Genomic DNA, 12,194 nt, shown 5'->3' with positions numbered 1-12,194 from the left:
AAAATGTTTAGCAAAATACCAACACTGATTCGACGTGATCACTTCAGAGGTTCCAGTTGCCTGTGTCGGGTATGTCCCAATACAGAATCACTCACACTTTTCTGTTAGGAAAAAAATGACGACTCAATAGACGATGCCATTGATATAGTATATACATTTCCAAGGTCAAACAAATATAATAATAATCATAAGCTTAAATAAATAGCAGTTATTTACTCACCACGGGCAGATCGAAAAGAATCATGGTTGATGTTCGAGTGAATCCATGTTCGTATTCACTGAGTCGGATCAACATGTCTTGTTTCTCTTTCCCCCATTGTCTGGAGTTCTCTTTGAGCTGCGCAAAATGACCGATATCACAAACACAAATGCCGTTGTGTTCAAAAAAAACATTATTTATTACAATTTCAAGTGTGTGTGTGTGTGTAAAAAACATAAATTCTATTGAGCTACACAGGAACAACAGGTAAATGTCATTTTTTTAGGACTTGCTTCTTTGGTAACAATATGATATAGGAAATAAAGAACAAATGGGAAAAGTCACTGGCCTGAAAGTCACTGTGTGTGAAAGTGAAATGTCTTCTCACTAGGGTTGGGTATCGAGAATCGAGTATCGATTGGAACCGGGACTAACTTTTAGTTTTTCCCGGAATCGTTCAAAAGTTAAAATTTCGATTCCTAGTTTCGATATTCGCAGTCCGCCGAGCGGAAGAAGAAACCGCTGAACAACACCAACGAAGAAGCGTCTACCGGAAGTGTTGGCATAACCGCGAGAGTCGAACATGAGTACCTTACGTCGGCGATCCAAAGTGTGGCTTCACTTTTATAAAAATAACGAAATCTCGGCAAAATGCAAAATTTGTGACAAAAGGAGTATTTTTACAGAAGGAGTATTTCCTTCAGAAAGGATTATTTTCTTCAGAAAGAGCGTTGGTTAGCAAGGTTAGCTAAACTTTTTTGACCCTGCCTCTTAAAAGAATCGGAATCGAGAATCGTTAGGAACCGGAATCGAAACAAGGAATCGGAATCGGAATCAGAATCGTTCAAATTCAAACGATACCCAACCCTACTTCTCACAGTATTAAAGGATCAAACCTGTTGTTCCAGTGTCTGGATTCGACCCTCAGCTCTCGCCAGCTGCGTCAATAACTCCAGCTTCTCGCTGTCAGAGAAAGGCTGATGGGACTGAGATAAAAAAAACATTAGTAAAATGTGCACACTAAAGCATTCATGCAGAATCCCAGACAGCAACATAGTGTCGGTCCAGATCCGGGCCACATGCGTTTGCTGTTTGAGGTCACCTGCACAGGCGGCTGGATGATGATAGGTGGGGGTAGATTACGCTGCCTGTCCAGCTCTGCTCGGAGTCGAGAGTTTTCTGCCGCCAGCACAGACTCGATCTCTCTACTCTTGAGCTGCTCTTCATCTATATACAACAGCACGACTACTTGTCAGTGGCAATTTCTGAAAAGCTTGTCCACACTTTTTATTGACAAAGAGAGGACCGGAAATTATGGAGACATGACGCAAATTTCCAATATGAGCACCACAAACACTAAGCCATGGGTCTGAGCAATAAATTATAACTGAAATGTTTTGTGTGTGGTGTAAAGGCACACCTTTCTGTTTCACAGCTGTTCTCTTCTTCTCTGAATGAACTTTATTTATTTCCTTCAGATTTGCATCCAATATTTTCTCCATCTTCTCAATGACCTGCACAGTGAATTAGACTCATTAGACATCAAATCCTTGCTAGATATGTAAAGAAATAGTTCAATCAACCATAACCAAGAGCGTGGAGGGAGTTTTTCATGAACACACCTAAAAAACAAAGCAATTATTACTGTAGGTAACACTTTACAATAAGGTTAATTAGTTAACTACATTAGTTAACATTAACTAAGAATGAATAATACTTCTTCAGCATTTCTTAATCTTTGTTAATGTTAATTTCAACATTTGTTAATATTTTATTAAAATCTTGTTAACATTAGTTAATGCACTGTGAACTAACATGAACAAGCAATGAACAACTGGATTTGTATTAACTAATGTTAATAAAGATTAACAAGTACAGTAACAAATGTATTGCTCATGGTAGTTCATGTTAGTTAATACATTAACTAATGTTTAATAAATGAACCTTATTGTAAAGTGTTAGCAATTATTATTTTTTCACCATTATCCATCATATGTCCTCAGAGGACTTGGATTAAACCACTTCAGCCTTCATTTCATGGCGCCTTTATGTCCATTTAGGAGCTTCTACTAAAATACCACTCTTACAATGACATATGAGTGAGAAATAATGAATTGGTGAATTTTCTTTTTGTCCTAAAGCCATGCTCTGGTCAGGATGCTGTGTTTTGATAGCTTTATTGTTTGCTGGTCGAAAAATGACAGAAACAGCGTTTTGATGTACAGAAGAGCTAACCTTATCCTGTTGGCGAACTGTATCCTCCAGCAGAGTTATTTTACTGCCACGGGCCTGATATCTTTTTAGTGCCGCTTGCTGCTGTTGATGTGCTCTCTGCAGCTGGACAAACTCTTTCTCAATGTCGTTCTTCTGAAAATGAGGAAAATAAAGAGCTAAAAACTCAGGCTCGATGAGTCCATGGCATGCAGTGGGCCATGCAGTCTGGAGACAAATTGAATGACCTGATCCAATCAATGATATTGGGAGGAAACCATTAACGCATTTGATACAGCATCTCCTAACTGGCAGCAAACCTCACAAATGTATGCAAGTCAATGGACCCCTTGAGCTTCAGAAAGGAAACACGCGGTCTCTGAGCACTGCTGCAGCTTTTATTAAAAGCTTGACCGGCCTTGATTAACCCACCCTGATGAGCTCGTTTTGAAGCTGTTGGATTCTGTCCTTCTGGGCAGCGGCTTTGCTGCTTTCACTGGAGAGCTTGAACTTCAGAGAGGCTGCAGAAAGTGTCGTAGAAGATTAATGAGTGCATAATGAACTAGCAAACATGTTACAATGAAACAGACTATTATATAAAATATATTCAAAAATGTATTCATCTCTTCCTTCTTTTTCTTTTAAAGACAACCCCAGCTATTAAAACATGTTCTTAAAATGTTTAGTGAATGTTCCCATTAAGTTATGAAACATTATTTCTAAATGTTCTCTGAATGTGCAAAACATTTAAAGGGATACTCCACTTTTTTTGGAAATAGGCTCATTTTACCAGAGTTAAACAGTTGGGTTTTACCGTTTTCGAATCCATTCAGCCGATTTTCTGATATTTGGAAGAATATCAGTAACCAGACAGTTTCTGGTCCCATTGACTTCCATAGTAGGAAAAAATATACTATAAATATATAAACTTTTAAGAAACTTCTGTTGCACTATTTATACACCATAAATATGAAGGAATTATCTGTATTGTTTTTTTTTTTTTTTTTTTTTTTTTTTAACCTGTATTTTGAATTAAACATTGCATTAGGTTATGTTTTAAGGGTTTACGGTAATTTTTGTAAATTGTTAGAAAATTACCAGTACATTTTTTACAGTGTCGATGGGGATATATATATTTCTGTTTCTATTAAATTGAATATATAGATCATTTAATAAAGAAGTATTTATGATTAAGACACGATCTGTTTTCTGAGCATTGCAGAAACATCAACAAATGGTGTGACCATGACACTGTGGAGATATTTTTGGAGAAAACATCCCAGAACCGATCTAAACGCCTGAAAGCCAAGCAGTGCATTCACCAGAGAGAGAGGAAATTAAAGCCTGCATCTGCTTTGAAGGCCTCAAAGGTCTTTGACGTGTCCTTTAAGCGGAGCCTTGTGTTTGTGTGCATATGAGTGTGTGAGGGACACAAACTGTCCTTCAGCAGATAAGCCAGAAAGTGCTTATCAGATTCCCTTAGCTAAATGAGAAGTCTTATCAATCCTCAGCACAGCTCAGCGGACATGAAACCTGTGCAAATCACTTCAGGCTCAACTTTTAACATTTGAAATGTGATACTGCAAGAGTTGCTTCCCAAAACTTCTGTCTGATGTTGTTTAATTTTTTTCGGCATGTAGCCTACATAACTTCTTCTCTCCATGTTAATAAGCACTTTTAACTAACTATAGCAAGCTAACTATTGCTAATGCTACCAGTCAGTATAATGTTAGTTTTGAATGATCAGTGTTGATTATTTGTGCTATAAACCCTTCAGACTACCATAGTGTGTTGTTCGCTAAGCAAGAATACTTTACATTAAGTAAGGAGATAATTTGTAAGTTTATGCTAACTGCGGACATGAATGATAGCAGTGCATGCTAAAACTCACTCATAGCACCTTAATGGTGTTTTCTAAGCAAACAAACTTTTACTAAAAACTATTAGCAATTAATCAGACCATAATTTGTATGTTCATGCTACAGACATCAATAATACCTAAAATCACTTGCCAGTAAAAACCCCTTAGTGGTGTTAGTAAGCCGACTATTGCTAATAGCAACTTATCGTTAGGCTAGGTATATCAGAGCATAATTCGTTTATTTTTGCTATGGGAATGATGGCTAAAAACCAGACAGAACAGCTTAGTGGTGTGCTGACTACTTAAAATCAGTGTAATTTTTTAGTTAGCGAACATAAGTGATAAACTCATGCGCTAAAAATCATTCATAACACTAAGAAAAAGCAAGCTAACTATTGCTGGTATTCACCAAAAGTAGCCTAATAATCTTCAGAGCAGTCAGTCCAAAGCTATCTAACGACCAATTTGTACGATTTGTCTAAAACCAACGTGAGGGGTAGGTTTAGGGGCGGGGTCAGGGGTAGGTCATTTGTATGAATTCATATGAATTAGGCAAAAGGGCCAAATACGATTTGGCAAAAATTGCACTGTGAGGTTGTACGAATTAGCCACCTCGTAAAATGCATACAAATTGCCTTGAGATCGGGTTGTGTGGTAAAGACATGAATGATACTTCAAATAAATAGTGTTTTCTAAAAACCAACTATTGCTAATACTTAATGTTATACTAATCTAGATGGTAGCTACTATGATACTGGAAATCATTAGCTAACATCACACATTAGCATTGGTACATTAGCATTAGTAACTTTGCGCTATTGACTTTCGGGCATTGTGGCGGCAGTTTTAAAATGTAATATATTATGCCAGGATGGATATTATGATATAGAAAACTGAGATGATTTTATCCAAAGAACGTTTTTGACTGGTTACCCTTGACTAATGATGGGTCTATGCTTTTGAAATGAGATTTTAGTGGAGAGAAATTCTACCAATCCGGTCAGCAATCTCGGTCTTGGTCATGATGTCCACGTCGGTGTCGTCCAGCAGGCTTTGGCCCAGGTCCTGATGCCGGGAGAGGTCGTGTCGGAGACGACGGTTCTCAGACTCCAGTCCGCTCACCTGAGAGCGCAGGCCAACGATGTCATCCGCCATCTTATGCATAGTCGCATGATAGTTTTCCAAGTCCTAGAGGAGATATAAAAATGGATTTGTACACACAAAATGATCTGCAAATATAGATTGCAAATGTGAACCATCAATGTCCATTCAGGATATTATTTCTAAGTATAATACAGCAAGAAAATGGCAAGAGCAGAAACCAGGCGATACCATGGTACTTTGATATATGGCCAACCAAAGTGTTTTATATAGGCTACACCAAGGTGCTTCAAAGAATACTTTGCATAACCATTTGTGTGTGTGTTGGGCATGATTGTTAATTCATCTTGACAATATTCTATTTGAACGCTTCAAGATTCAATATTGGAGGGATGCGAAGTGCTAGCGGATCAGAGAGAAAAATAATTAAAAAAATCAAAGACTATATCAATATATAGCTGACTTTATATTTTAGTAAGGAGTATCTTCATAACAGGATCATCATAGCTGGAGGTCATTGGCATAATTATTTTTGAAATGATTCGTTTGACACGCTCAACTGTCTGGGAGGGGCAGATGCAGTTTCCCGCCACTAGGTGGAATCAAAGTCACATGTTCAGTCGGGATGCAAACACGATCCTCTGAGCCTGACTAAATCTGCCCTAATAACATTCCTTTTTATGCTTTGCTTGAATCATTTCACCATTTTAAAAGTAAGGCAGATATACTGTCGTTTTTAAAGTGTGGTTAGCTTTAAACAGCCGCTTTTATCAACTAGTTGCTAGCAGATATCCGAGCTAAAATGCTGTTACAGTCATAACTTATTTTTTGAAAAGTAACTAGCCTACTGAATGTGCACTTTTAGTGTACTTCAGATTAAAATAAAAAAATACATACAATTAAATTTATGACATGCATGTTTTAATAGGACTGACTTACCACAGATGCTTGTCAGTTGCCTACTTCAGCAGTAGCTTTAATAAGCACTTTAACCATATTTTAAAGGCAATAGAATTATAGAATTACTACTTAAGTGGGCCGAAAAGCACTAGCATTAAACTCAGTTCACATTCAATGTCCCTCTGTGGTGAAAAATCAAGCTTTTAATGTTGTGTAAATGCCTGTGTGGTGTTTTTAATGTGGTTTAAGACAAACCTTGTGTAAATGCATAAGTCAACACCATTGCTGAGTATTTTCTCCCGAGTCTCAAAAACGCGGTTTGAAATTGCTCGTGTTTCTGATTCTTGACGTCACTACCACAACTACCTTGTAACCAATCAGGTCAACGTAATTTGCATATTCATTGACCCGCGTATACTAAATAAGGCAAGGGTGACTTACATTCAAGCTATTTTTAAGGCATTTAGAAAAAAATGTAAAGGAAAAAAACTTTTATGTTTGTCATTTTGTTGATCAAAGATGAGTTTTAAGGGATACAATTATTGACTACAGGGGGACTTTAAGAAGGCTATATTCTTTTAAAATATATTATTTCTGTAATGTGCCGTACGAAAGCCCCCTGAGCGTCCCATATGCTCGTATAAGTGCTATTACTACACTTTTCACAAGCGTATTCACACAAATGGGATTAACAAAGTGTATAATACTATTATGCAGTCATGTCGGCACATCTACATTTGTCAACATGTCTTTACCTTCATTCAATAGAACTGAACAATAGCATTTTTGAGACATTGTGTTGTGCTAAATAGACAGCAGACCAGGGCCAGTGTGGGATGTGCCTCACTTCCAGGCATCCTTTTGTGCCATTGTGTTAGTCGCATGTCGTATGTCATGTAACATGCCACCGAGGCGTCTGCTTTTCACTCTGGGTCACTGTGTGCAGGAAGGGGGTCTGCGTCGGGGGTCGGTGCGCTGAAACGGGAGGGGTGGGAGAGGGGCCGATTAGGCGATTCCAATCTGGGCCAGCGTGCTTGTGGCTCCCTGGGGTCGTCGGAAAGAAATTGAGCGCTTAATTGAAAGGGCACACATGCAAGGTGAGAATGATGATCGGTGATGAGATGGGGCCCGCGGAGGGGAGGAGACGGAGCGAATCATCTGAACCCAATGAAAAAGTGAATGGAGAGAGAGATTGGTCCCCGTAGACGCCGTAAACAGAGGTCCTGCGTAGTCTGCACTGTTGCTTCAAACAATCACATTATAAAAGCACACATGTGCTGCTCTCGCTCTCTTTGTTTCTCAGCAGGGTGCTTTTGCAATGATTCCGATATGATGAGAAAAGCGAAGACTGTCCATTTCATCAAACCTTCATACTGTAGAATGAACACTCTACATGTAAGGGTCACCTTGAGATGGTCTGGAGGTTTTTATGTGAATTCCCAGAATAATGGTGTGAATAATCATGAAGAAAAATTAGGGGAAGACTCATAAATGGTATTAACCCCAGTGACGGGTAGGTTTAGGGACGGGTTGGGGTATATATACAGTAATGTAACGTTAACTCAACAGCGTTCATAAACACGCTGAAAAGCGATTACGCGTGTTGATAGCGCGCCAAAAATGCAAATACGAATTGTCGTGTCATACATATGCCATTTCATGAGATCAGTCTGGTAGGTGAAAAACATTGCCTACTCTATCTTTAAACTTTCCAGTGAGCACCAGTGTTCGCCGCTTACACTATCAAATGGATACTCCGGATTCGTTCGGATGTACACTGTAAAAAATGATCGTGATTTTAACGGTAAAAGACTGTGTAAAACTTTTAATTGGTTAACAGAACTTTTCCTTACTATATAAATAACTGTGATAGATCTAATGGTAAATTTCATGTAATTTTACTGTAAAATACCGTTAAATTTACAGTTTTTAAAGTGAAAATGAACAACTCATTGTATAATTTACAGTGAAAATCCATAAATTGACATTCCCACAATTCCCTGCGTGATGCTTCACATTTGATGTATATTTTTGTTGAAATAACTTTCTTCATTGTTTGCTTAGTCTTTTTCTAATCAGTTCTGTACATTAGGGTTTTATGTCACATTTAATGTTGTTAAATTAATGTTTATTGCCTTTTTAAAATTTCATGTGTGTTACCATGATGGTGTTTAATGTTTGAATGAATGACACTGTGCAGCTTCTATAAATTAATATTAAGACTCTTGAAAGAGTTGCATTGTGAGCTTCCATATATCATGTGCCTCATCACTGTTGTGATTGTAGGTTGTGTAATACAGTGTAATACAATGGTTTAAAAATACATTAATACTTCAATTGGTTGATAATTTAACAGTATATCAGATAATGAAATACGGTTTATTTCTGTAAATTTAAGTTAAATCTGTAAAACCTTGATACCGTAAAAATTTGCTACTGTATTTTATACGGTAAAGTTCTGGCAACCACAGCTGTCGGTATTTTACCGTAAATTGAACACATTTTTTTTACAGTGTATGCATTCTAAGCATCCGCGTTAAAACTGAATTATACTTTCGGTCCAAGATGGAAAGTGGAGTTCACCGCTTAAGCCAATAACTCAAAGTCTGGTTGTGAATGAGCTTGAAAATCTCTGAGGAAAGGCAACACTTCTGGGAAACTTCTAGCAGGATGAAATTTTATTACTTACTTTAGTTTGATGTTCAGTGACTTCTCTTGCATGAGGATACTTTTTGAAATCAGGCAGTGATGAACTGAAAAGGAAATATTTACAGCAACAAATAAAAGTGAATGGAAATTATAGGTTCAAAAGCTGTAATTAATAATTATAGTAGCCATCATGTGGTATTCTTTTACCTTTTTTTAGGTGAATGCACGTCAAAGGTTCGTTTGAGCCGAGAGTTTGACTTTTTCTGTGGTAGAGATTCTGTCCTGGTCTGAGTTTTAGGATTTTTGACGAGGTGAAGATACTCCAGGAGGATCTTTGAGACGGCGTCATGTGACGGCAAATCATAGGAATCCCTTTCCATCTGAGGGGAAAAACAAACAGCACGTTTCAAGAAAACTGCAATATTGCAGTGTTCACTATCTTCCAATAACTTCTCCCTTTTACAGAAAGTTCTCTTCTCTGATGATGTGTTTACTGGCGCGAGGGCGGGGCAACCTGTCACTCACATGAGATCGATCAATAGCAAACCACAACCATCTGATCAATTCCCAATGGACAAAATCAAGTCCCGCCATACATTTGTTCTTGTTCGAGAAGTCAACATGACTTTTGCGTAAACATACACTCCACTTTGAAGTCAAGTGGCGTGTTATCTATACGTATTGTGAGCTATCCGTGTGTATGTGTGTATGTCTACGCCATTAATGTCCGAGTGATTCCGCGTGTATGTACACGCCGTTAAATGTCTGAGCGAAACAAAGCAAAATGTAGACCTACATCTGGGGAGTGATATTTTTTTTCCTAGGATGGTAGGGGAAGACTCATAAATGGTATTAACCCCAGTGACGGGTAGGTTTAGGGACGGGGTTGAGGTAAGTCATATATTTATATATACAGTAATAACGTTAAGTCAACTGCGTTCATAAACACGCTGAAAAGCGATTATGCGTGTTGATAGCACGCCAAAAATGGAAATACGAATTGGCATGTCATGCATACGCCATTTCATGAGATCAGTCTGCTAGACAACAAACATCAAGCTACTACAGTGTATTATATATACCAGTACTTACAGAGCAGGTTACTGGCCTGTAATATTTCAGCATTTTCAAAAATGTATTGTAATAAACTACATACATATACAGTATAGAGCCAGACCGATATATCGGCAGACCGATATTATCAGCCGATATTAGGCATTTTCCAAACTATTGGTATCGGCAGTTATAATGGCTGATAAATGAATATTTCAAAAATACAATAAAAACGGACGAAACACGCTTGAACCATGTCATGAGTGTTGGAGTTGTATAGTTTGTCCACCAGAGGGCACTCTACACCGTTCCTGTTGGCAACACTCGTTGAGTTGGTCACGATACATACATTGCTTGAATAACAATTAAAAGAACATCCCCATCAGTTCTCTTAACTCAAATAAGCATGACAAAATTTGTGACTATCATGTCTAGTTTCAAATAAATAAATAAAATATCGGCCGATATATCGGAATATCGGATTTTAAAACCCAAAAATATTTGTATCGGTATCAGCCTTCAAAATCCTTTATCGGTCGGGCTCTAATACAATACTCATAAAATTCAAACTGTGGCCACTTAGAGAGTCATTTCCAAACACAGTTATGGCAGCCTTACAGTACGCTTTTGTCTCAATGTAATGCAAATAGGACAGAAGTCCAACTACCACCAACCCATCTCGTTCCAACACACTCACACACTCCCTGTGTGACCTCGCTCTTTCTCTATTCACTCAACTAGGATCCCGTTTCTTCTCCATTCTACCATAAGCCATCATACGCAAATACCTGTTCTGAGATCAGCGGTAAAGGCCTTCAGCTCACCAGCATCTGTTAACAGGTTATTTACCTGTGCGCTCGCAGGTTCACTCTGTGGATTCTCCGAGTTCTGCATGAGGCTGAAAGGTTCAGAGATCTTGTCAGGAATATTAAATAGAGGAATGAATGGCTGGATGAAGAGACAGCTCTGACTCTGTTAGCAACCTGAGCTCGGGTTACCACAACACAAACCCTGCCTGGCAACATTTACAGCCGCTAAACAGAAAGCACAACATTCATGCTAATCAAGGTCACAGATACATGAGAGATAACAATACTTCAATATACATGTACAATTTGAAATATACAAATGATAAAAATATATATAAATTTTACAATTTCTGAAATTTCCCTGAAGTTTAATACATGAAAAAAAACTTTTTGATAAATGATAATGTATAGCCACACTGTAAAAAATATTTTCAAGATTTGTTATCACAACATATTTTCTTTTGTCAAATCAACTTTATAATAATTTATTTAGTTGAGATAACTTATTATTTTGAGTTTCTGATGGTTAAATTAATCTACTTCATTGTATTAACTCACTTTTTCCAGTTCAATCAACTTAAAATTTTAAGGCAACCCAGGTTACTTTTACAGTGTAGTAATCACAACATTTTTTTCTTTTGTCAAATCAACTTAAATAATTTATTTAGTTGAGATAACTTATTATTTTGAGTTTCTGATGGTTAAATTAATCTACTTCATTGTATTAACTCACTTTTTCCAGTTCAATGAACTTAAAATTTTAAGGCAACCAGGTTAAACCATCAATATTTTTTTACAGTGCACCCTGAATAAAAATAAAAATAAAAAGCCACCCTGGGCCCTTTGCTATATAGTTGTCGATGTAAATTTCTCTTGATTACGGCGCTGACATTGAAATCACATGACCTCCAATTAGGCAGATACAGGTGTCAGTATAAAGTCAAAGGCAAATTGGCTAGGAAAACGTATACAGTTTTTCAATGTCTGAACTGCACCATGTTGTTTCCTGAAAGGCCATGTTAAATCAATGGCGCTGTGGTCTGGACTGTGGCACACGGGTCTGTAGCAGGAGATTGATGAGCAGTGACTGCTAATGACTTCTGCTCATGCTGTGAGGAGCTCGTTCCTTATTCTGTCAGCTCAGCACGACACCTGTACACTTCCAAATACAATGTGTTCCTCTCCCCGAGCCAAAGGTTACCGCATATTAATATTCATTAAGTGCCACCATGACAATCTGACAACAATGAACTCTGAATATTATGGGTTTGCTTTAAAGGATGGGATTTAAAAAAGGATTTTCTGAAACCAGGCTGCAGGTTAAACGGTATATGTTGTCAGAACCATGATGAAATGAACATAATATACGATTAGCCTATCATGACATAGGTCATTTGCATACCGAGATTTT

At 37.7% G+C, this 12,194-nt stretch overlaps 1 protein-coding gene across 7 annotated transcripts in view; it reads right to left on the bottom strand.

The window, feature by feature from the left end:
• ccdc33 (coiled-coil domain containing 33) overlaps positions 1–12,194 on the bottom strand; it is a 51,597-nt gene that overhangs the window by 1,639 nt on the left and 37,764 nt on the right. For 4 of the 7 annotated variants that reach the window (XM_039695233.2, XM_089127733.1, XM_089127732.1 and 1 more), the window contains 10 exons: positions 9,129–9,301; positions 8,962–9,025; positions 5,264–5,459; positions 2,843–2,931; positions 2,435–2,566; positions 1,620–1,713; positions 1,302–1,426; positions 1,096–1,185; positions 221–337; positions 24–101 (listed from right to left, as the gene is read on the bottom strand). In XM_039695233.2, the coding sequence (XP_039551167.2) occupies positions 39–101; positions 221–337; positions 1,096–1,185; positions 1,302–1,426; positions 1,620–1,713; positions 2,435–2,566; positions 2,843–2,931; positions 5,264–5,459; positions 8,962–9,025; positions 9,129–9,301 (1,143 nt within the window). In that variant the 3' untranslated portion in view covers positions 24–38. Of the gene's footprint in view, positions 1–19; positions 102–220; positions 338–1,095; positions 1,186–1,301; positions 1,427–1,619; positions 1,714–2,434; positions 2,567–2,842; positions 2,932–5,263; positions 5,460–8,961; positions 9,026–9,128; positions 9,302–10,762; positions 10,962–12,194 lie in introns of those variants that run through there. The other 3 variants (XM_039695231.2, XM_039695234.2, XM_089127731.1) reach the window with 3 other exon arrangements.

Source organism: Pimephales promelas, chromosome 25, assembly GCF_988280905.1.
Source record: "Pimephales promelas chromosome 25, fPimPro1.hap1.1, whole genome shotgun sequence".
Classification (NCBI taxonomy): Eukaryota; Metazoa; Chordata; class Actinopteri; order Cypriniformes; family Leuciscidae; genus Pimephales; species Pimephales promelas.
The sequence above is the reverse complement of the archived record's forward strand: the minus strand, read 5'-3'. Positions and strand labels throughout refer to the sequence as shown.